The 26,242-nt window shown below is 38.0% G+C and overlaps 1 protein-coding gene across 6 annotated transcripts in view; it reads right to left on the reverse strand.

Annotated features, from left to right (window-relative positions):
- NR2C2 (nuclear receptor subfamily 2 group C member 2) overlaps positions 1-26,242 on the reverse strand; it is a 97,958-nt gene that overhangs the window by 61,531 nt on the left and 10,185 nt on the right. For 2 of the 6 annotated variants that reach the window (XR_014139726.1, XM_081801693.1), the window contains exon 2: positions 20,838-20,921. The exons of 1 other annotated variant lie outside the window; for it this stretch is intronic. Coding sequence is in view for 3 of the 5 variants with exons in the window: in XM_081801693.1 (XP_081657819.1) it covers positions 20,838-20,897 (60 nt within the window). In the remaining 2 variants the exon portion in view is untranslated. Of the gene's footprint in view, positions 1-3,912; positions 4,063-20,837; positions 20,922-23,629; positions 23,735-24,077; positions 24,118-26,242 lie in introns of those variants that run through there. 3 more of the 6 variants (XM_081801699.1, XM_081801703.1, XM_081801717.1) reach the window with 3 other exon arrangements.

The following is a 26,242-nucleotide window of genomic DNA, read 5'->3' on the forward strand; positions in this document are numbered from 1 at the left end:
TCCTCTACACACACATTTGCTACTGACAATTTAAACAGCATAGCACATAAAAAAAATTTTATTACAATTTTTGAAAACCAGAAAATCTAGCATATGCACCCTGCCCTAATTATGCTCTAACCAAACCACCCAAAGTTTTCTGTGTATTCCTTCTGCACAAGTTACTTGGCTTCCAATTTGATGTTAGGTTTTCTCTTAATCATTTCAGGCTTCTCAAACACACAGGCAACATTCAAAACCTGTTAGTGCTTCCTTAGGTCAATAAAAAAGTGGAAGTATACTGAAGCCATTCAAATGCAAACTACAGGATTCCTCACAAATTACTGGTATCCCCAGGTAGAAAAGATACAAAAAAGACAGCTTATATCATAGATTATCAAAATATTGTACAGTTTGTCCTAACATAGAGCAGCTTTCCCAAGCTGCTGCATAATGATCCTAAAATTACTAGCGAGAAGAAACAGCACAAGAATAAAGTCTATGTTTACATCGGCTGCATGTCATAATTATTCTCCATGCTGGTATCCTCAGAAAGATCTTTATGATACAGGTAATAATGACAGCTACATACATCTAAATCTTTCCACTCTTGATTCACCCTCAATTTCCTTCTGAAGCATGGATCGCTGGTTGGGGTAGCACTGGTACTGAATCAATAGCATCATCCTTTCCATCCTTTCTTTCCAAGCAGTTAGCAAAGTCCTTACTCCACCTCTTATCCTGCTGCTGAGGATGCAGTCAAAGAGCCCCTGTGGTTTCTTCTCTGTCCTGCTGTTGGGGTGGATATTCTGGTAGAGGGGAAGGAGTTTGATACTAGGGTCGAGAGTCAATTTACTAAGGTTCTTTATTAACACTTTGGAGATAGTTTGAGAGGCAGCTGAGCCTTCCTGGGAATTCTCTTCACTGGGCATCTGAGATGATCCCGGGGCCCAAGTTGGGTAAAGCTGCTTTGTCAAATCCATTGAAAATCTCTCTCTCTTTTTTTTTTTTAAGATTTATTTACTAGAGAGAGAAAAAGCAAGAGCAGGGGGAGGATCAGAGGGAGAGAAACTGAAGCAGACTCCCCACTGAGCACGGAGCCCAACACGGGTGTTCCCAAGACCCTGAGATCACAACTGAGCAGAAAATAAAAGTTGGGACGCTCAACTGGCTGAGCCACCCAGGCACCCCTTCCTTACGATTTTCTTTTTTAAAGATTTTATTTATTTATTTGAGAGATGGAGAGAGTGAGAGCACATGTGCAGGGGGGAGGGGCAGAGGGAGAAGGAGACTCCCCACTGAGCAGGAAGCCTGGTCTGGGGCTTGATCCAGGAACTCTGGGATCATGGCCTGAGCTGAAGGCAGACGCTTAACCAACTGAGCCGCCCAGGCATCCCTCCTTATGATTTTCTTAATAGCATTTTCTTTTCTCTAAATTACCTTCTTATGAGAATATGATATATAATACATACAACATACAAAATATGTATGAATCAACTATTTTATGTTATTTATAAGGCTTCCAGTCAACAGTAGGCTATTAGTAGTTTTTGGGGAGTCAAAAATTATACGTGGACTTTCAGTTGTGTGGAGGTTGGTGCGGCACCCATAAGCCCCCATGTTGTTTAAGGGTCAAATGTATTTCTGTAGCTACATACACATGAACATAAATACTTAGGAAAAAAACCTGGAAGGTAACACACCAAGCTAAAACAAATTTCAAGAACTGCTATCATACAACCAGATTTTCTGACTATATTAAGTTAAAAAAAAATTATAGGGGTGCCTGGGTAGCTCAGGTCATGATCTCTACGTCCTGGGATCAAGCCCTGCTTCGGGCTGCCCGCTCAGCGGGAAGTCTGCTTCTCCCTCTCCCTCTGCCTCTCACCCCACTCATGCTTGCTTGCTCTCTCTCTCTCAAGTGAATAAATAAAATCTTTTAAAAAAAATTACAAAAGGTAATTATAAAAGCAAAACCTGGAACTATAAAATTGCTAGAGAAAACACAGGAGAAAATCTTTGTGATCTTGAGTTAGGTAAAGATTTTGATATGACATCAAAAGCATAATTCATAAAATAAAAAACTGATAAATTAGACTTCATCCAAATAAAAAAATTGTGTTCTTCAAAAGACACTGTTAAGAGAATGAAAAGATAAACCCACAGACTATAAGAAAATATTCAGAAACCATGTATCTGATAAAGGACATATACCCAGAATACATAAAGAACTCTCAAAATTTAATAACTCAAAAAAATTGGCAAAAGATTTCAACATATGAAAAATGATACATGGATGGCAAATACGCGCATGAAAGACACTCAACATTAGAGAAATGCAAAGCAAAACCACAATGAGGAGCCAGTAAACATCTACCAGAATGCCTAACATTAACAAGACTGGCCATACCAAGTGTTGGCAAAGCTGTAGAGCAACTAGAACTCTTATATACAGCTGGTAGGAATATAAAATTTTACAAACTACTTTGGAAATCAACTGGGCAGTTTCTTAAAAATTACCATATATGACCCAGCAAGTAGCTATCTATCTCCTAGCTATCTATCCAAGAGAAATGAAAGCATATGTTCTCATGAACATTTGTACAGAAATGTTCATAACATCTTTATCTGTAGTAGTCAAAAAAAGTAAACAGCTCAAATGTCTATTCATTTAGGATAAAAGTGTTTATTGGGGGGCCCCTGGGTGGCTCAGTCAGTTAAGTGTCCGCCTCCTGATTTTAGCTCAGGTCATGATCTCAGGGTTGTGAGATTGAGCCCCGAACCAGCCTTCACGCTCAGTGGGGAGCCTGCTTGAGATTCTCTCCCTCGTCCTCTCCCTCTGTCCATCCCCCACTTGTGCACACATGCGTGTGTACACACTCTCACAAATAAATTAATAAATCTTTAAAAAAAAGATGTTTATCCATTCAGGATAAAAAAAACACCTTGCAGTATTTCCATATAATGGATACACCATAAAAAAATGCATGAACTACTGATACATATAAAACATGGATGAGTCTGAAAATAATTATGTGGAATGAAAGAAGTCAGACAGTAAGGGGTACATACTGTATAACTTCTTTCACAGAAAATTCTAGAGAATGCAAATCAATCTAAAACAATAGGAAGATAATCATTGGCTGCCTGGAAGTGGATATGGCTAGAGGTCTAGTCAGAGGATAGTAGATAGCTCAATGCTTATACAGAAAAGAAGAAAGGCTGAATCAATAAGCTAAGATCCATCCTAAGGATTTAGAAAAAGAATACCAAAATAAGTGCCAAAAAGCAGAAGGAAGAAAATAATAGAGACAATAATAATCAGAGATAAAATGATTCTCTCATGAAACCAATCAAGGAAAAAAGAGATTATTACATTATTACAAATAATGTAATACTACGAATGAAAAGGGGCTATAACTAGAGTTGCTTCAAATATTAAAATACAAAACAAAGTTATTTTGAACAATGGTATGCCAATAAACTTGAAAACTTAAAACAAATTCTTAGAAAAAGGTATAACTTATTAAAACTGAGTCAATTACAAATAACAAAATCTGAATAGTCCTTTAATTATTAAAGAAACTAAGTAGTTAAAAATCTTTCCACGCCCTAATAGTTTTACTGGTGCGTTCTACAGGCATTTAAGAACCAAAAAACCCTGCAATTTTACATAAATTATCATAAAAAGTAGAAAAGGAGGGGACTTACTCCCAGTTCCCTTTATGAGGCTATGCTAAATTTGATACCAAAATACACTCACATTCATTTATCATCTCTATTCCTTTCCAAATCATATTTAAGTTATGAGTAAGGATTAAAAAAATGTACAGACCCACAAGGACAAAAAGGATAGTCAAGAAGGTGACAGTGGATCACAAATATTAACAAACTTCAGGAAAATGGAAAGCAGAAGGTGGAATGGAAACCAACCCAGTGAGAGGAGGACTTGGTGTGGTGCTGCCATTTCTTCCGTCTTGGGTCTCTGCGCCTTTCACAGAACTTCCGATAGCACTATGCTGGGATAGAGTATCCGAAGGTTCACAACTTCTGTGGCCCACAGGAGCCACTATGAGGAGGGCCCTGGGAAGAATTTGCCATTTTCAGTGGAAAACATGTGACGGTTACTAATTATGACAACTGTGTACTTTGGATCTGATTTGTTGCAATTTTTTTTTTTTTATAGCAAGATACCAACTACTTAAGAAATAAGGATGTTTTAATTAATCCATTAAACAGATGTGAAAAGGAGCATTTTAAAAGGTGCAATCTTGCAATCTCTGAAAAATGGATCAAACTCTTGAATTCAATATGCTTGATATGTTTATAAATAAACTTATGGCATGAATCCTTAATGCTGCTTCCCTGAACCATGGAATATAATAATTGTGCTTATGTTTTTATTTGGGAAATATTCCAATATTTGTTTGGATGAAATATGTGTGCGATTTAGCTTGTTTCTTGGTTTTAAATTTTGAGATTTTATTTAATTTTTGATTACTAGGTCTGGGCCTTGCTGGTAATTTATGCTATAAAAAATGCAAACTTGACTTTTGTCCCATAATTTTTTTAATTGAAAAAGAGGAAAAAGGTTCTTATAGTCTTCTTTACTTTGAAGCAGTAAAACTGTTATTCTTCATGAGTTGATAGTTTATCATGAGGAAAACCAATTGTGTATACAGAGTGAAGTCCGAGAGCTTTTTTTCCCCTCCAGACCTATAATCTAAAACTAAAATTTTTGGCTTGATAAATTTGCTATTGACCAATACTAGTCTTGTTTAGACTGAATGAAAGTAGAACATCTGAAATGAAATGTAATAGCATGTAAGAGAGAATACAGGAAATACTCCAAGTTTATTCTGGAACTTTAGTAGAAATGGACTATAACACGGCTCTGATTAGTAATTGTATCAATGAATCAAATTTATATTACAGATAGTGAAATGCTGCTAGCTACTTAAAATGTAAATGACTTAGTCTCTAGGGCTTTGTATTAGGGCAGGAAAAAGATAGTTGCTGAATGTTTTAATCCTAGTTTGGTCACTTTTGGAATACCACTGGTGTTAGAAGAATGCTGTAAATGGGTGGTCCGCTTGAGTGCTAGACTTTTGGGTGATTGGGGGTGCTGTAGTTTTTAAACCAATATTTAACAAGAAAGTATTTATGGATTCTTGAAAAATTGCTCTGGGTGGTTCTACATCTCTTCATGCAACAACAGCTGCCTAAATTTGTTCTCATGATAACATTAAATTTCCTATGTACCCCTAATGTTAAACTACGGGGTACAGATTTGCTGGAATCTTAAAAAAAACTTTTTTCTCTCAATTTATGTGACAGGGCCTATCTTTATATTCTTCAATAACCATGTAACAACTACTTAAATATGGATACAGTTAAGTCTTTATGACTTTGCCCGGCTTTAAAAAACAAACAAACAAAAGAAACCGACTCAGCAGAATGAACAAAGCTGAATTCCAGGGACTACAGAGGGGCTAGAAAATGAATTCCTACCCCAGGACCCCAGAAAGGCTCAGTACTAGAATTCTAGGTCCCACAGAAAGCTGGGCTGAGAAACAGGCTAAAATCTAGGGGACTGGCTGTGGTGCAGCCAGGAACTCACCACCATAAGCAAAAGCATCACCTCCTCATTCACTGCAGAATAAAGAAATATAGTCAGTGGATAAGTTGAATCAAAGAGGCCCCAGACCCAGGGACATCAAACACATTTTCACAGCGAAGGAAGGAGCCCTGTCTTCTGTTTTCAAAGAGGCAGATTAAGTAAAAGTATTGAAGGTAAACCTCCAACCCCCCTTCCTTGTGCTACACCTTTTAAACAACAGCAGCAGCAGCTGCAAAAAATACTGGCATTAGGTGTATATCTCAGACAGAAAACTGAACAATTCTTTTTTCTTTTTCTTTTTTATTCTTTAAAGATTTTTATTTATTTGTCAGAGAGAGAGCGAGCGAGCACAAGCAGGGGGAGCAGGCTCCTTGTTGAGCAGGGAGCCCAATGCCTGGGCAGGACCCCAGGATCATGACCTGAGCTGAAGGTAGACACTTAACCAACTGAGCCCCCCAGGCGCCCCAAAACTGAAGAATTCTTGACAAGAAAAAATGAATGGCCTCAGAAAAGAAACCTATAGTGACATCTGGGGCACCCTCCAAACAAAATGTGTGGGTGACTATGTAATCACCCCAAAGTAAAATCAAACCAAACTAGTTGACAAGCCTTAAACACTTTTTTGTTTTCAATTGTAAGTGCTTCATTCTTAAACGTGAACCAAAAACAAGGATCATTAATCATTTGAGGAAAGCTTCCTATGAAAGAAACTAAAAGAAACAAAAGAACTTGGATAACACAGCAACTATGTAAAAGCAAAGGAAAACTAGAAAGAGCAAAAAGAGACAATAAAAAGCTGCCATACAGTTCCATCTGGTTCTACCCCCACCCCTGCGGTGGGTTACAGCCACTCTGGCGGCCCAGCCTCGCAAAGGCTCTGTCTGGTTCACCCCTGACCTCCAGGAAGCCCAAAGGAAGAAGGTCAGCTACTCTGAAGGGGTGGAGTCAGGGGAGCCCAGGAGATCCAGGAGGTTGTCAGCTAAACCTGCAGTGGAAATGAAGCCAAAAGGGCAGGAAACCATAAATGTTCAGACGAAAAAAGTGCACCAAGGGGAAAAGGGGAGCAAAGGGAGTAGTTTACCGGGAAACTAAAGACGGTTTTCCCGTAGAAAACAGAGAAACTAAGAATGAGGAGAGTCTAGCCTCTGAAGCAGCACGAGAGAAAGAGGCTAAGTTTGATTAATATCATATAACCTGTCTTATCAGGGGTCCATCTCCCTTCCTGTACAACCCAGAGGAATATTTTTATCAACTATTTTGTAGATACAAATGTTTTCAGTAGCTCTAGTAATGCTTTTTTTTTTTTTTTGAAGATTTATTTATTTGACAGAGACACAGCGAGAGAGGGAATAGAAGCAGGGCGAGGGGGAAAGGAAGAAGCAGGCTTCCCGCCAAGCAGGGAGCCGAATGCGGGGCTCAATCCCAGGACCCTGGGAACATGACCTGAGCCGAAGGCAGACACTTAATGACTGAGCCACCCAGGCGCCCCTCTAGTAATGCTTTTAGGAAAGGAATCCCACCTCATCCCATTTTTAAAGTGTAAATGACTTTTTTTTTTTAGGTAAAATCATTTGCTGGTTGTTTATTTTTTTGGTACAGCCTGAAAACAGTGAGATATTGAATGTGTAACACTTTATCTTAAGTGTCAGCTTAACATTCCATAGATGGGAGGTAGTTTTTATATCCTATTATACAGAACACACTAAACGGCAATTTGGAGTCACACTTGTACATTTACTATGCCTTGAACATTTTAACTTACTTCTGTTCCCCATGTTGTTTTTAGAAGAACTGTTTTCTAAAGAACACTCCTTGATCTTGGCTGTCCCTGTCAGAACTGCTTGCACTCTGAAACATCTTTGGGTAGTGCTAGTCCAGTTTTCCCAGTAACTTTGTTAATGCGCTGTGAAAGATTGAAAATGTATGTATATGACATTAAATTGTTAATTAATGGGGCTTATCATGTAATATCAATATTTGAAGATACTGGTAATTGATAACTTGTAAGGAAAATTTACTTTCAAATTTTAAGCTGGAATAACTACTTAGAAAAGAACCACAACTACTTGGCTTTTTAAATATTCAGTACATATCTCAAGAATTGTGTACAAATTGAAATGTCTGAGTGCTGATGCTCAAAACAAAACGAAAAAAGTGTTTAAAGAACAGTACACCAGCAGCAGCAGCAGCAGCAGGAGTTGGGGTGTTTACTCTTTGCCACAAGGTATTATTTGCTACGTGCCATGCTTTATATGCATTAACTCATTTAATTCTCACAGTGATCCTCTATAAAGTAAATATAAACATTAACCCCATTTGACCGGTGGAGAAATTGGCAAAGCAAGATTAAATGATATACTCACGCAATTGCTAAAGGCCGAAGACAGATATAAATCAGGAACTATCCCTGAAGTAGACAGAGTTGGAAACAGGAGAGAAAGGATGAGTAATTGAAAAGGTTAGTTCAAGAGATCCAAAATCCAATTAATTAGTTCTGGAAAGAGACTAGAAAAATACTGAGGGAAGAAATTATCAGAGAACTAGTATACAACAATTTCCTAGATTTGAAGAGACTTTCTGAGTACCAGTACAATATATGAAAGAGTAACTACATCAAGAGATAATGTGAAATTTCAGAACAGGGATGAAGAAAAAATATTAACAATAGGGGTGGAGGGAAGTATAAAAGGAGGGAGAATGAAAGAGAAAGAAACAGAGAGAAACAGAGAGAGAGAGAGAGAGGGAAGGTCACCTACAAGATCAAGAGTACAAATAGCCTTTTCAAAACCAACACTCCACGCTGGAAGACAATAAAATGATGCCTCAAATTCTGAGGTAAAATTATTTTCTAAAAACTTAGATTTCTATTCTTAGTCTAACTATTAAACATGTGGGTGTAAATAAAGACATGTTTAGATATATAGCTGACCCTTGCATATGAGTTAGGGGCATCAACTCTGTGTGTAGTTGAAAATCTACGTATAATTTTGGCTCCCCCAAAACTTAATTACTAATAGCCTACAGCTGACCCAAAGCCTCACTGATAACAAAGTTGATTAACACATATTTTTTTCAAAGATTTTTATTTATTTGAGAGAGAGAGAGAGAGAGAGCAGGGGGAGGGGCAGAGGGAGAGGGAGAAGCAGACTCCCCATTGAGCAGGGAGCCTGATGAGGTGATCAATGCGGGGATCGATCCCAGGATCCCGGGATCACGACCTGAGCTGAAGGCAGACACTTAACTGACTGAGCCACCCAGGCGCCCCATATTTTGTATGTTTTATGTATTATATATTCTATTCTTACAAAAAAGTAAGCTAGGGGCACCTGGGTGGCTCAGTCGGTTAAGCGGCTGCTTTCGGCTCAGGTCATGTTCCCAGGGTCCTGGGATCGAGCCCCACGTCGCGCTCCCTGCTCAGTGGAGAGTCTGCTTCTCCCTCTCCCTCTGCCTGCCTCTCTGCCTACTTGTGCTCTCTCTCTATCTCTCTGTCAAATAAATAAGTGAAATCTTTAAAAAAACAAAAAACAAAAAAGTAAGCTAGAAAAAAGAACATGTTATTAAGAAAGTCATAAGGAAGGGGGTGCCTGGCTGGTTCAGCTGGAAAAGCATATAACTCTTGATCTTTGGAGTCGGGAGTTTGAGCCCCATGTTGGGTGTAGAGATTACTTAAAAAACAAAAGAAAGCGAAAACTTAAAAAATGTAAAAAAAATTCAGAGAAAATACATTTATAGTACTGTATTTACTGAAAAAATCTGCATATAAGTGGACTTAAGCAGTTCAAACCCATGGTGTTCAAGGGTCAACTGTGTAAGATCTAAAAAGAATTCACCGGGGCGCCTGGGTGGCTCAGTTGGTTAAGTGTCAGCCTTCAGCTCAGGTCATGATCTCAGGGTCCTGGGATCCAGCCCCGCATCGGGCTCCCTGCTCAGCGGGGAGTCTGCTTCTCACTCTCTCTCTCTCTGCCTCCCCCTGCTTGTGCTCTCTCTCAAATAAATAAAATGAAAAAAAAATAAAAAATAAAAAAAATTCACCTCTGATGTACCCTTTCCTAGGAAGCTTTTGAAGCATGTTACTTCCATTTTTATTTAATTATTATTATTATTTTTTAAGATTTTATTTATTTGACAGAGAGAAAGGGAACACAAGCAGGGGGAGTGGGAGAGGGAGAAGCAGGCTTCCCGCCAAGCAGAGAGCTCGATGTGGGGCTTGATTCCAGGACCCTGGGATCATGACCTGAGCCGAAGGTAGACGCTTAACGACTGAGCCACCCAGGCACCCCCATTTTTTTTTTTTTAAGGAAAAAAACATGGACTCAAGGAAACAAAGACTCCAAACGAGAGAGAAGTCAAGAATGACAGCTGTGCAGCAGGCCCAAAAAGCAATCAGTAAGGACTGGAGCAGGAGATCAGAGGGCTTTAGAAGGAATGTTTTCATGGAAAAAAAAAAAAAGAGGAAACTGAAAATTCCTCTGATGTATTTGTATGGAAAATAGGGTTTTACAATTTTATAATTTTTACAATACTGGAGACACTAGGAAGTATTTGTACTAAGTGTCATAATTGGGTAACAGAACGTTAATTAATGCAAAGAGGATATAATTTAATGAGAGAATGAAGGGAGGAGAGATGGAAATGGGAGGTGCTGAATGAAAACTAAAATTTCTTCATCCATAATAGTAAGCCAAAAAATATCTAATCTTGGAAATGAAAGTGCAAACATTACTACTGATTTTGCAGAAATAAAATGGATTGTAAATGAGTACTATGAATAACTGCATGCCAACAAACTGGGCAACCTGGATGAAATGGACAAATTCCAACAACCATACAACCCTACCAACTTTTAATCATGAAGAAATAGAAAATCTCAACAGACCTATAACTAATTAGAAGAATGAATCATTATTAATCAACACCCTTCTCAAAAAATAAATAAATAAAAATAAAATAAGTAACATAAACAAGCCCTGGACCAGTCCTGGTGAATTCTAGCAAACATTTAAAGTAGAATTAACAATAATCCTTCTCAAAGTCTTCCAAAAAACTGAAGAGGAAGGAATACTCCCAAACTCATTCTATGAGGCTAGCATTAGACACTACAAGAAAAGAAAACTACAGCCCAGTGTCCCTTATGAATACCAATGAAAATTCCTCAACAAAACAGTAGCAAACTGATTATCAGCAGCATGGTAAAAATATTGCACGTCATGACCAAATGGGATTTATTCCTGCAATGCAAGGATGGTATGACATACAAAAATTAATCAATGCAATATACTGCATTAACAGGATGAAAGGGAAAAAACACAAGATAATCTCAATTAATGGAGAAAATGCATTTGACAAAATTCAACACTCCTTCACAAAAACATTCAGCAAAGCAGGAATAGAAGGAAACTATCTTTTTTTTTTTTTTTTAAAGATTTTATTTATTCATTTGACAAAGAGAGACACAGCGAGAGAGTGAACACAAGCAGGGGGAGTGGGAGAGGGAGAAGCAGGCCTCCCGCGGAGCAGGGAGCCTGATGCAGGGCTCAATCCCAAGACCCTGGGATCATGACCCAAGCAGAAGGCAGACGCCCAACGACTGAGCCACCCAGGTGCCCCTAGAAGGAAACTATCTTAACATAATAAAGGTCAAATGTGAAAAAAAAGAAAACAAAACCCCACAGCTAATACAATATTCTGTGATGAAACACTGAAAAATTTTCGTCTAAGGTCAGGAAGACAAATATGCCCTCCCTCACTTCCACTAAATTATATTGGAAGTTCTGGCCAGAGCAGTTAGGCAAGAAAAATAACAAAAGGCACCCACACTGGAAAAACAAGTACAATTATCTCTATTCACATATGATATGATCTTCCATATAGAAAATCCTAAAGATTACACACACACACACACACACACACGGACAAACTGTTAGAACTAATAAACAATTCATTAAAGTCGCAGGATACAAAATCAACACATAAAAATCAGTTACATTTCTATACATTAACAATGAACATGATAAAAGGAAATTAAGAAAACAATTCCATTTACAATAGCACAAAAATAAAATGCTTAAAAATAAACTTACCCAAAGGAAGTAAAAAACTTAAACACTGAAAACTACAAACACAGCTGAAAGAAATTAAATACATAAATAAATGGAAGACATACTATGTTCATGTATTGGAAGATTTAATATTTTTGAGATGTCAATACTACCCAAAGCCATCTAACAGATTCAGTGTAATCCCTAGGGATTCAAATCCCAACAATGTTTTTTATAGAAATAGAAAAACCCACCCTAACTTTCATATGGAATGTCAAGGGACCCAAAAATAGCTAAAACAATCTCAAAAAATTAGAACAAAGTTCGATGTCTCACCCTTCCTGATTTCAAAACTTAATGCAAAGCTACAATAATCAAATCTGTATGGTAGTGGGATAAAAACAAACATACTGACTAGTGGAACAGAATTGACTTCAGAACCTTGAGGATATTATGCTAAAACTAAGCCAGTCACAAAAAGATAAGTTCTTTATGATTCCACTCCATATATATGAAGTATAAAAAGTAGTCAGATTCATAGAAAGAATGATGGTTGCCAGGGGCTGGGAAGAGAGGAAAATGGGTAATTGTTTAGTGGATACAGAGTTTAAGTTTTACAAAATAAAAAAGTTGTGGAGATCCACTGCACAACAATGGGAATGTACTTTACTGTGTATACTTAAAAATGGTTAAGATGGTAAATTTTATATGGCTTTTACCATAATTAAAAAAAATAGAGAACCCAGAAATAAATCCTTGCATATGTGTCATATGATTTTCAAAAAGGAGGCTAAGACCATTCAGTGGGGGAAAGGACAGTTTTTTCAACAAATGGTGCCAAGAAAACTGGATATCCACATGCAAAAGAATGAGGTTGGCCCCTTATGCTATTCCATATATGAATGGATCATAAACCTAAAACATAAGAGCCAAAACTATGAAACTGTTAGAAGAAAATATAGGGGAAAAGCATGACAATGATTTTGGCAGTGATTTCATGGATATGGCCCCAAAGGCACAGGTAGCAAAAGAAAAAAAATGAATGAACTTCATCAAAACTAAAAACTTTTTTTTTCCTTCAAACGGCACTATCAAGAGAGTGAATACACAACCCACAAAATGGGAGAAAATATTTATAAAGCTTATGTCTGATGAACTTTACTATCCAGAATATGTAAAGAACTCCCACAACTTAATAAGAATAAAACTACTCAATTAAAAAATGGGCAAAGGTCTTGAATAAAGAGGATCTCTAAAATTGATATACAAATGGTCAATAAGCACATGAAAAACTGTTCAACATCACTGATTATGTGGGAAATGTAAATCAAAACCAAAATGAAATATCATTTCATACTTCCCTGGGGTGGCAATTATAAAAAAGAAAGCAGAAAATAGCAGGTGTTTGGGAGAATGGGGAGAAATCGGAACCCTTGTGCACTGCTGACAGAAATATAAAATGGTGCAGCTGCTAAGGAAAATAGTATGGTGGTTCTTCAACAAATTAAACATAGAATTACCATATGATCCAGCAATTCCACTTCTGGGTATATACCCCCAAAACTGAAATCATGGATTTGAAGAGGTATTTGTACACCCATACACCCATATTCATAGCTGCATTGTTTTTAGTAGCCTAGAGGTGGAAGCAACACAAGTGTCCATGGACAGATGAACTGATAACAAAATGTAACATATACACAATGGAATATTTTTTGGCCTTTTTAAAAAAAAGGAAGATATATATATATATGTATGTATTTTTTTTTTTTAAAGATTTTATTTATTTATTGAAGAGAGAGAGAGTGAGAGAGAGCATGAGAGGGGAAAGGGTCAGAGGGAGAAATAGACTCCCCACCGAGCAGGGAGCCCGACATGGGACTCGATCCTGGGACTTCAGGATCATGACCTGAGCCGAAGGCAGTCGCTTAACCAACTGAGCCACCCAGGTGCCCTATGTATTTTTTTTTTTTTTTTTTAAGTAAGCTCTATGTCCAATATTGGGCATGAACTCATGGCCCTGAGATTAAGAGACGCATGCTCTACTAACCGAGCCAGTTAGGCATCCCTAAAAAGGAGGAAAATTCTAATATATGCTACAGCATTAATGAACCTAAATGAAATAAGCCTATCAAAAAGGACAGATATTATGATTCCACTTATATGAGGTACCTACAGTAGTCCAATTCATAGAGAAAAAAATGGTGGTTGCTGAGGCAGAGGGGAAGAGGAATGGCAGTTAATGTTAAGGAGTACAGAGTTTCAGTTTGGGAATTTGAAAAGTTCTGGAGATGGATGGTGGTGATGGCTGCTGAATAATGTGAATGTGAACTTAACACCACAGAACCAGACATTTAAAAATGGTTATAATGGTGAACTTGGTATTTTACTACAAAACACAACACTTCTTCCCCCCCAAAAGGACAATGTCTAACACTGATTTAAAAAACAAAAAAGGGCAGGGGAAGGTTATTTTTAGAAATAAGGAGTTAAATACCAGAAGAAATCAAATTTAGAGAGGGAGACTTGGGGATAAGGAAGGGTAAGGGTGGTTCAGGAGCTTGCTGTTTCCTATTTCAAGCCGAACATAGTATTGGCCAACTTTCAAGTCTATGTATATGTACTTCACTTCGACAAGAAAATTAAAACTTAAATGTCCAGTTTGTACGAGGGCAGAATAACAGAATTTAATGTAATGAGTTGGTCTTCTGAGGACACTGGAAACCTGAAACCTGAGCAATGACTTTGTTTTTTCCCACTTGAGGATGTAGCTTTGCCAGTACGGAGTTCTATTCAAGAACCGGGAAAGCCATATGTTTTTAAACATTCCCTTATATGGAAGAGTTGTTTTCTCCAATGGTGATGCAAGCCCTGCTGATAAAAGAATAATGGGGTCGTAAGAATCTGGCTATTTTCTCTGTGGTGACAGGACCTTCCTATTCAAAGAGGATCTGATGGCTGAGAGCCCCTTAGACAGCCTGGGGCCCAGGAAAATGCCTTGCCAAGATCTGTGAAGCCACCACCCTCCCACTGCGTAAACATACACTCAACTTACAGTTTGGGTGAATGAATGGGCTCTTTCTGCCAACCAGTAAGTAACTCAAAATGCTCCAACGAGTTAACTCCTAAATTTTTCTGACTCAAAACATTGAGTTAAAAAGTGTCTTTATTTCACGTAGGCAATATGAAGAAACACTAAGTCTGGATGTTTGTGTGTTTTATTATTTCCAGCTATAGAGGGAAATTTTAAATGCTTAAAAAATAGTGAAGCCCTTTCAAAAATCCATTTATTTCATAAATGAAAAGCAAAACTAATGCTATTATTAGGTATGATTCAATCTTCTCCTGCTATAGTTACAAATTCTCAACTATCCCTTTTTAAAAATTAACCATATTGGGGGCACATGGATGACTCTTGGTTTCAGCTCAGGTCATAATCCCAGGGTTGTGGGATCAGGCCCCCAAGCTGGGCTCTGCACTCAGAGTGGAGTCTGCTTGGCCCTCTTCCTCTGCTGATCCCCTTCACTTGCACTCTATCTCTAAAATAAATAAATAAATAAAATCTTAAAAAAATTTAACCATATTGTTCTTTATCAAGTTTCATAGTCAACTCCATAGCACAAAGATTTTGCAGAAGCTTGAATTTAGCCACGCTTCTGACACTCTGTCCATGGAAAGAATCAATAATTTGTTGAATTGTTTAAATAAGTGTTACAATTAAAACTTGGAAAATGAAGTTTGTATAAAGACAATTGTCCATAACCTGGAAAACTAAAAACACTGTTAGTATTTAGGATATTTTAAAAAATGAACTTATTGGATAGTGATTAAAGGCATGGGTTCTGATGTCACTCACACAGGAGTTTGAAATCTGGCAAAGTAATCTCATCTCTCTACCTCTCAGTTTCCTCATTTAAAGTGGGGAAAGTAATACTTTCCTTGTAGTGTTAATGGAAGTATTAAATGAGATGATAAGCTTAGCATAATACCTGGCACACTGTATTACATAGTAGATGGTATATAGCTATAAATATTAGGTATAAATATTTTACAAAACTGGAATGAAACTGTATATTGGTTGTTTTTTAAAGCATAGTTTATTGTATATGTAAATCATCCTTTACTATTTTGGGAAGTAGATAATTCTAATTAATAAGTGAAAGTTGTCACAAATCCCTTTAGGTTTCTGTCCCCCCATTTCTTTTTATTCTTTTATACTGGAAAATACTTTCTAATTTTGGCAGTGGCATCTGGCTGCTTATGTACTGTTTTTTAAAAAAGTTTTATTATTATTATTTAAAGATTTTATTTATTTATTTATTTGAGAGAGAAAGAGAGATAGCATGAGTCAGGGTGGGGGGAAAGGAAGAGGGAGGAGACTCCCTGCTGAGCAGGGAGCCTGATGTGGGGCTCGATCCCAGGACCCTGGGATCATGACCTGAGCTGAAGGCAGATGCTTAACTGACTAAGCCATCCAGGCACGCCTAAAAACAGTTTTATTGAGATATAATTCACCTACCATATAATCTACACACATGAAGTATACAATTAAGTAGTTTTTAGTATATTCACAGAAATATGCAATCATCACCACAGTCAATTTTACAACATTTTATCACCTCAAAAAGAAACCTCTTGGGGCGCCTGGGTGGCTCAGTCAGTTAAGCATCTGCCTTCAGCTCAGGTCATGATTCCAGGGTTCTGGGATCGAGCCCGCACTGGGCTCTCTGCTCGGCGGGGAGTCTGCTTCTCCCTCTCCCTCTGTGTGCACAAGCGCGCGCTCTCCCTCTCAAATAAATAGATCTTAAAAAAAAAGAAACCTCTTTAGGTATCACCCCCGAATACACAGCCCTAACCAACCACTAATCTTTCTATCTCTGTAGATTTCCCTATTCTGGACATTTCGTAAGAATGGAATAATGTAATACATGGTCTTTTGTGACCGGCTTCTTCACTTAGTATAATGTCAAGGTTCACCCATGCCCTAGCATGTGTCAGTACCTCATTACTTTTTATGGTCGAATAATATTCTATTATATGTATATACCACACTTTGTTAACCATTTGTCAGTTGGACAGATGGACATCGGCTATTTCTACCTTTTGGCTATTTTTAATAACACTGCTATAAATACTTGTGTTCAAGTTTTTGTGTGGACATGTTTTTGTTTCTCTTGGGTATACAGTTGACCCTTGAACAACACAGGTTCAAACTGCATGGTACACTAATGCACAGATTTTTCTTCCATAAATACTTGGGTAAATTTTTTGGAGATTTGTGACAATTTGAAAAAACTTGCAGATGAAATGAATAGTCTAGAAATACTGAAAAAAAGAAAAAGTCAGGTACTATTGTAAATATATGGTATATAATACATATAACATAAAAAATATGTTAATTTACTATTTGTGTTGTTGGTAAGGCTTCCGGTCAACAGTAGGCTCTTAGTAGTTAAGTTCCAGGGAGTCAAAATTATACATAGATTTTTGGTTGTACAGTCGTTGGCACCCCAACCCTGGTGTTGATCAAGGGTCAACAGTATACCTAAGAATGGAATTGTTGGGTCATGTGGTAACTCTATGTTTAACTTTTTGAGGAACTGCCGACTATTTTCCAAAGTGGCTACACCATTTCACATTCCCATAAGCAATGTACGAAGTTTCCAATTTTTCCACCTCCTCACCAGCACTTGTTATCTGACTTTTTATTTCTAGTCATTCTAGTGGATGCAAAATAGTATCTCATTAGGGTTTACTTAGAGTGGAAATTAGTGAATGGACAATACAAAAACAATTGAGAAAATCAATGAAACCAAAAGGTGGTTCTTTGAAAAGATCAACAAATTGACATACCTTAAGCTAGACTGACCAAAAAAAGATTAAAAATTACTAGACTCAGAAATGAATGAAATTGTTACTGAACTCAGAGAAATAAAAAGAATTATAAAGGAATACTGTAAACAATTATATGCCAACATGTTAGATAACTTAGATAAAATGAATAAATTCTCAGAAAGACACCAACTACTAAACTGACTTGAAAAGAAAGAAAAAGACAGTATGAATAGACGTACAACAAATGAAAAAGACTGAATTAGTAACCAAAAAGCTACCTGCAAAGAAAAGCCCAAGCCCATATGGCTTCACTGCTAAATTCTACCAGACATTTAAAAAAGAATTAACACTAATTCTTCATAAACAATTCCAAAAAAACAGAGAGGTCACACAGTCTTCAGGTGGCAAGGCCAGGATTCAAATCTAGGCCATCTGACTCTACTAGAGTCTACAGTCTTGACCACTATATTAAACTGCCTCTCTGAATAACTGAATAAATTTGAGAACATCGTAAGCCATCAAGTTGTTACTTTGTATTATCCAACCTTTGTAGTTTACCCTGGTATTTATGACTTATCTGGTCTAGAGACAAAAAGGTTGATCTGGGGACCTAAGAGAAAATCATTTACATGATTGACAATGTTGCTGTATCTCATTCATTGAGCAAAAGCATGGCACCTACTAAAGCTCTTTATACATTTTTATTTCAATGACTTCTCACAACAATGCCATGAGATAGGTACTATTATTACTCCCATTTTCTAGATGAGGAAACTGAGGAGCAAGGCAGTCACCCACATAGCAAATGGCAGGGCCTGAATTTAAATCCCAATCTGTCTGGCCCCTGCGGATCTTCTTTTCTACTATGGAAACCCTGTCCTTTTCTATTCACTCTTCTAGTATGGCCCGTCTTATGCTTGAACCCCCACTCTTGATAGAGAGCTCTTGGTAAGCAGACACCCAGCCTATTATTTACCTGTGTGCCCTCGCTGGCCAACAGGCAGAGAAGGGGTGTGTTCCTTCACTGTCTGCTGACTGAATAAACAACTATCCAAAAGTGACTTAGTAACTCCTCAATTTAGAAACTTCATTCCCTCTCAACTACTACTTAGCATTGAAATGATGAACTGTAGGCTCTCTTACTCTTTTAGCTCATCTAATATTATATAGTTATTATATGTAGTTTAAAGTTATTAAACTCAAAATTTCAAAAAACAAACAAAAATTTCAAAGAATACACACACATACTTATCCCTTGAACTAAAAGCAAGGAAATCAAGGGGATATTTTAAATAAGATTGCTTTTGCACTCCAAATTAACAATGCCTTCTTTTACTTTAGATGTCTCCTAAGAATGCACTTTTTTTTTGTCATGGGAAACAATAGTTGCATTAAGTTAATATATGAAATTCCATTTCCTGAAGGAAGTAAGATATTTGACAGAAAATTTTACCTAGCAAATTTTCTGATTGCATACACAAAACTTAGATTAGCCTATAAATTGCTATAGATTACTACTTTAAGTTCCTATACTAATCTCTTCCCCTAAAGAATTAATGACGACCTCTCGGGCAGTGATCCATACATCAGTCTCCAAGTCAGCTTTAACTGGAAACTTTATCAAATGCAAAATAACCCTAACTCTTTGAAAAACCAACAATGATTTCCAAGGTAATTATTCCTACCACGAGCTAAAGCAACAAATAAACACAAGCACTTTAAACTTAACACTTTCACAGCTCTGATAACCCTTTAAAAAATGGCAATATTAAAAAAAAATTATGAAATCTACCTGCTTTCATCTTCAGTTAATATTAATCACTATTTGCTGGGGGAAGGAGGTGATTAGCCTTAAAGTTAATGGTTGATCCAAAATTTGGAAAATATGCTCACCATTTTTGTTTGTTTAAACTGGCATGTGTGTTCTTACTTTTTAAATTCTTTCTTTAAATGCCCATTTTTTTTGGGTAAATTTGCATCTTTGCCTTAGAAATATGAGTATTGGTTCAAAAGTGTGAATGTGAATCCTTCTAATGGTTCCTGGTTACAGTAGGATGCATGTTATTGGAGGAACTTTGGAAGAAGTGGAACAAAACTAGGTCAGTGTACCATTCGCCAATTACTCCTGTCTTTGAGCCTTGGTTTCCTCACCTATAAAATGGGAATGATCATACCAACTTCAAATGGACTAAAGCCCTTGCATGGTATAGAGTGAAAAGATCTGGCCCTACTACTTCCCTCCTTTACACCTCAAGGTGTCCGAACATACCAGCTACGTCATGCCTCTGTCCCGACCTTACATAGGTTTCTTTTCTTTTTTTTTTTAAAGATTTTATTTATTTATCTGACAGAAAGACAGCGAGAGAGGGAACACAAGCAGGGGGAGAGGGAGAAGCAGGCTTCCCGCTGAGCAGGGAGCCCGATGCAGGTCTCGATCCCATGACCCTGGGATCATGACCTGAGCCGAAGGCAGACGGTTAACGACTGAGCCACCCAGGCACCCCTTTACGTAGGTTTCTGACTTAGGGTGCCCTCGTCAGCATCAGCTGCAGAGTTCCTTACCCCACTTCTTTGGGTCTGTCTGACAAATGCTTACTTGTTATTCAAAACCCTCTCCAGGATCATGTTCCTCACATGGGGTTACACTTCTCATCCTGATTTATAATTACTCCTTAACCAGGCTCTGAGGCTGCTAAAGGAGGTCCAATGGCTCATTTACCTCTAGATTTCTCAGTACCTACCCAAATCCCTAGCACATGGTAGTTGGTCAATAATGACTGTAAAATGCACAGAACTGGGCTTTCCACCATACCACAGTATTAACAAAGTATCAAATGTGCAAGAAACTAAGACAGAGCCTTGGAGTTAAAACTATAATCATAAGTTTGATAAGCATTGGATTCTTTTAGGTTTAGGGTTAAGGTGAATTTTTTTTTTTTTAAGATTTTATTTATTTATTTTAAAGAGAGAGAGAGAGACAGAAATAGTGACAGAGAGCATGAGTGGGGAGGAGAGAGAGAAGCAGGCTCCTCGCTGAGCAGGGAGCCCGACGTGGGGCTCGATCCCAGGGCCCTGAGATCATGACCTGAGCTGAAGGCTGACGCTTAACTGACTGAGCCACCCAGGTGCCCCAAGGGGAACTTTTAAAGTCACCTTACTGTATGCAGCTAGGCCACCTACTCACGCAAAGAAACATTAGGAGCAAATGTTGTCATTTTTATTTTTTCTTCCGTGGCAGCATCCTGCTTTGGATCTGGATCACATGCTGACTTCATTGGGACTATTTTCAAACAACAGAGCACACTGATGTACTTTTCCTTTCAAAAGCAAGGGTGCCAGCTATTGTGCTAGCCCCTGTCACTCACCTCAGCCACCTGCTGGGTCCCCACTCTGTGCTGAACCAGCCCCTCCATATTTGTAGCCATGGTGAAGCAAGATCATTAGAGAACCTGTTTGGAAAGATGCAGCAACTTCTATCAGGTGGGGAGAAACCAGGCTACTTGAAAAATATCAGAAATCAAAATTCATCTTTGGTACTGTCCTGTGCAGATTCTGCCCTCTACAGAAGACACAGCTACAAGGCTAAGCATATCTGGATATGCTGTGCCAGCTTCTTCAACTACAGGTACCAAAATTAATTAGCAGAAACATTTCAATTTGGAAACAAGACTTCCCCTGGTAAACACAGACAAAGATGAATTCGGAACTTTAATTATCAGGTCTCTTGGGTTGTAACTGCTTGGTTCACCTCTCAGGGAGGTGGGAATCACATTTTTTTGGATAGCTCCCTGTCACAGTATGCTGAAAAAGAAGATGGCTATCTGAGAAAGGTGTGAGATCAGCGTTAGATACGGAGCACTAGATTGCTATCAACAACTATACTTCTTTTACCAGTGGCAATGTGAGAAGCAAAACCCTGTCCAGGCGCTAACACAACTCACTCATAGGTTGAAAGGCAAACACTAGCACTAACCAGGAAAAGAAGGAAGGAGACTGCATTACTAAAGTGCTAAAACGTGGGGTAAAAACGTGGTACCCATAAATTCATCAATTTATATTTAGAGTCCTCATTAAATAAGAAAACCAGATAATTCAGCTTTCTATTAATAGAAAAAATAGTGCCATCATTTGTAAAAATTAAGAAAAATCATCTAAAAACCAAAAAGTGTGCTAGTCTCCTGGGGAGGATCCCTTGAATGCAAGCACTGTTAATGCAACAGACCCCCGTCTCTTCAGGTCTAAAGACACAGCTCCACTGAACAGTCCCTAACCCCCTTCCAATAACTCTTCCACAAAGAATCCAGGATAAAGAGATTCCACTTTGGACCTAATTCCTGGACAAATCAGAAAGACTTTATTACTGATGGCACTGGTCCCACGGTGAATATGAGAAAAAAAGGTCTGGTATAATTTATTTTCAGCAATACATATAAAAACTATACAGTACTACCAACTATATAGTACTACACAAATGCATACACAGTTCATTTGCTTGGCCCTCCCTCGACCATAAACTAGACAATGCAATTTTACAAAACACTTTCACGTAGTTCTTACCTCAAGTATTATACTTGTAAGCCCTGATCTCTATGAAACGTTTTCACCCTCTGGTAATTTTCCAATGATTCTAACTACTATTAAATAGCCATATCTACTAACATAATTCCCCTTCAGATTATTTTATTGCTAAAATAGCAATGAGAGAGAAATGGTGGCACCAAACTGTGACTGACAAATATAAAAGAACTGGCCCCTGCCTCCAAGGAGTCAAAATCCTGTAAGAGCGGGTACTGTACCAACTGCTACAATGAAACCAGGTCACATGTGTCAAAAAACACTCTGGTCTTTTTTTCCCCAGTTACAGTTTGGTTCCAATTAACAGACATGGAAGAAAAAAGCATCACTTCACGGGTACCAGAAAGGTCTATTGACAGTTGTTAAAAACATTATTATTGCATGTTAAAAGTCTAGAGTTCTAATCTTTTTTCTCAAAATAGTAAGTAAGTCTCTAGGAAATCAAATGGGTAGATAGCTAATAGGTATTTTATATTAAGAAATAAAATCCAAATATGCAGCTGCAACTATTAATTTTATCACTTTTAGGTCTTGTTAGTATTTCTGTTGCTGTTATTAACTGCAGTTTGCTGCAAGAAATGTATGACTTTTAATATTATAGAAATATTCTTATGGAAATATTGAGTAGTAGAGAAACAAAAGAACACTAGAAAAGTGTATCTTTCTATTGGGTTTCCCTAAAAACAGGTGGCTTGATTCCTTCAAGTTTTGAGCTGAAGCAGATTTTACAGATGACTGCCTGATAGAGACTTTGTAACTCAGAAAACTTTCTGTAATGATTCCTTTAGCATTAAATTTGCAGGACCAATCAGCCTCAGATAAGGCTGATGGGAGGGCCTGTCCCAAGATACTGCTAATAATCAGTGATTATAGATACTAGGTCATAGAGAAATAGTAGTTAACCCGTTCAGCTTAAAAAAGCTAAATATTCTGGATATTCTAAATATTAAGCTAAGTATCTTCTCCTACCCTGTGGTTCATTTGTTTACCTTCTTTATGGTATTTTTTGATGAATGGAAGTTCTTAAATTTAGTAAGGCTGAATTTATCAACATTTATTGTACAGGTTGTACTTTTATGTTTTATTTATGAAAATTCTGTCCTACCCCAGGGTCATAAGCATAATTTTATGTATTTCTTATAAATGTTTAAGAGCTTTGTCCCTGTCCCTCACATTTAAGGCCTCAATCTATGTGCAAGTTGATTCTTGAGTTTGATGAGGAGTAAGGATCCAATTAATTTTCTTCCTGTGTGAATAATCAATTTTCCAGCACCATTTTTGAACAATCTATCCTTTTCCCTACTAATCTGTAATGCCACATCTGTCCTATTTCAGGCTTCCCTGTATGTGTGGCTATAATTCTAAGTTCTCTGTTCTGTTCCACTACTGTTCTACTTTTCTCCATGCCACTACCATTATCTTATTACTGCAGCTTTACAAGAAGTGGTGCTTTCTGTTAGGGCAAGAACCCCCGCCCCCCCCCACCCCCACCTTGCTCTCTTCTCCACCCACCAACTTCCTGGACCATCTCAGGCACTCAAAACCAGAACAGCAACCTTTCTTTACATATTTGAATTCTTACAATTCTTGATCTCACTGTTGGTTTTCTCCCTCCAAAGCAACTTCAGGCATCATCAACAGCAACTTTTGAAGCTACTTAAAATGAACAAGGAGGAATGTGCACCTTCTGGAAAAACAAGCAGAGACAAAGAGTGAGAATAAAAGTGGGAGAGAGGAAAATGAAAGAGAAACTATGAAAAGCAAGTGCTTTCAATAAAGATTTAAATCGAGTGAGAGCAGGTGAGAGGCTTATTTCAGAAAACTATTTTCCATTTCATCATTTTTGGAAATGTTATCACAAACCATATCCTATCCTCACATATAGATAAGAAAGACAGAGGCTTCTCCTAGGATATCACAATATAAGAAACAAACTGAAATCCTCAGGCAATGTCAAGAAGTGAGGGAAAACATTTAACTCAAGTGCATCCCAGAAAAAAAAAGATAATGTCAGGGGGTAAGACTCTCACCTGAGAGCTTCTCTTACTGCTACTGCAGCCATAGGCAGTCCTAGAGACAGAAAGATCACAGTGAGCAGGAAGGGTAGTGTGTTTTGGAAAGGGTCCTGGGCAATGGTTGTCAATTAGGGGGTTTCTCCCTAGAATGAGAAGCTCCAGGGGACAGTCGGTTGTGTCTACATGTAGTTTGAAAAACCATATTCACTAGCATAATGTAATTCTGCATTTGATCTGAAAAAAGAGAACAATCTATTGTTTGGATACTATAAATTAGACAAAGCATTAGCGATTCTTGGCTGGTGGAGCTAACAGTAAGCATAACACTGATAGTAACTAACACTTACTGAGTGGTTACTATACTCCAGGCACTGTAGTAATGTGGACAAAACACTAAAGTAGCTCTTGGTAAAGAAACCTGAGGTCTTCAAAGGCTGGTGCTTGACCACTCAGCTCCTTAACCCTTGAAGATTGCCCACATGCACAATAATGCTTCTGAAAAAGAGCCTGATTAGTCGCCAAAAGAGCTGTAAGACCAAGTAGCTTAAGTAAAAAAAGCTACTACAGAGTATTTTCCTATGGTGGTTTTAAACTAATCAAATTCAAGACCACCAAACCTTTTAAAGCAACTGCTGTGAACTAGGCAGTGAACTAAGAAGAAGGAAGAAGAGGAGGAGGAGAAGAAAGTCCTTGTCCCTGAAGAACTTAAGAAGGGACCTGTAATAGCTATACAATGTAAATGCTACAATGAGTAGCCAAAGGAAAAAGCTTCTCTCTCTGCCTGCGGGAGCCAATGACAGTTTCATAGGAGAGGAGCTATTTAAACTAGGTCTTGAAGGAAGAATGGAAATTTAGCAAGCAAGGAATGGGATGACAGGGAGAGAGTTCTAGGCAGAGGGAACAGCTCATACAAACTGGCAGGTATGAAGGAGAACGGCATATTCGAAGAACAGCAGACAGTCAGGTGGGAAACTGCTGGAGAGGTCAGGGGAAGAGAGGCTGACACTGTTGACAACAAAGAACTACCAGAGGTTTGTCAGAGAAATGAAACAATCACATCTGGATCTTAAAAAAACAAAACAGAACAAAACAAAACAAAACAAAAACCCCTTTGGGCAACAGTGTGGAGAGATGGAAAAGGAGAGACTGTATGTGGGAAGGCAGTTAGAAAGTGGTGGCTAGAAAGACTAGGAATGAAGGCAGAGTCTTAAACTTAACTTGAACTAGTGAGTTTTTCCTGTACTGCACACAAATGACAACAGGGCACAGCATATAAAACTGTGATACTGGGGCGCCTGGGTGGCTTAGTTGGTTAAGCGGCTGCCTTCGGCTCAGGTCATGATCCCAGGGTCCTAGGATCAAGCCCCACGTCGGGCTCCCTGCTCCGCGGAGAGCCTGCTTCTCCCTCTCCTCCCTGCTTGTGCTCTCTCTTGCTAAATAAAATCTTTAAATAAATAAATAATAAATAAATAAATAAATAAATAAATAAATAAATAAAAAAAAAACTGTGATACAGACCACAGAATGATGGAAGTAAAACTATTACTGCTTGGCCTTATGTGGTGGTAGGTTTTACAATATAAATCCTTTCAAATACAAATAGAACAATATCACTTTTTTAACAACAAAAAAACAATACAATGGTGACTCTGAATCAACTCTTCTAGGCTCACAAAAAGTGTAGAGCTGACCAAATTTTGCAACCAGGGTTTTTTTTTTTTATTATTATGTTATGTTAATCACCATACATTACATCATTAGTTTCTGATGTAGTGTTCCATGGTTCATTATTTACATATAACACCCAGTGCTCCATGCAGAACATGCCCTCTTTAATACCCATCACCAGGCTAACCCAGCCTCCCACCCCCCTCCCCTCTAGAACCCTCAGTTTGTTTTTCAGAGTCCATTGTCTCTCATGGTTCATCTCCCCCTCCGATTCCCCCCTTCATTCTTCCCACCTGCTATCTTCTTCTTCTTTTTAACATATAATGTATTATTTGTTTCAGAGGTACAGATCTGTGATTCAACAGTCTTGCACAATTCACAGCGCTCACCATAGCACATACCCTCCCCAATGCCTATCACCCAGCTGCCTCATCCCTCCCACCCCTCACCACTCCAGCAACCCTCAGTTTGTTTCCTGAGATTAAGAATTCCTCTTATCAGTGAGGTCATAT

Source organism: Leptonychotes weddellii, chromosome 1 (genome assembly GCF_054177405.1).
Source record: "Leptonychotes weddellii isolate Sample4059 chromosome 1, ASM5417740v2, whole genome shotgun sequence".
Taxonomy (NCBI): domain Eukaryota; kingdom Metazoa; phylum Chordata; class Mammalia; order Carnivora; family Phocidae; genus Leptonychotes; species Leptonychotes weddellii.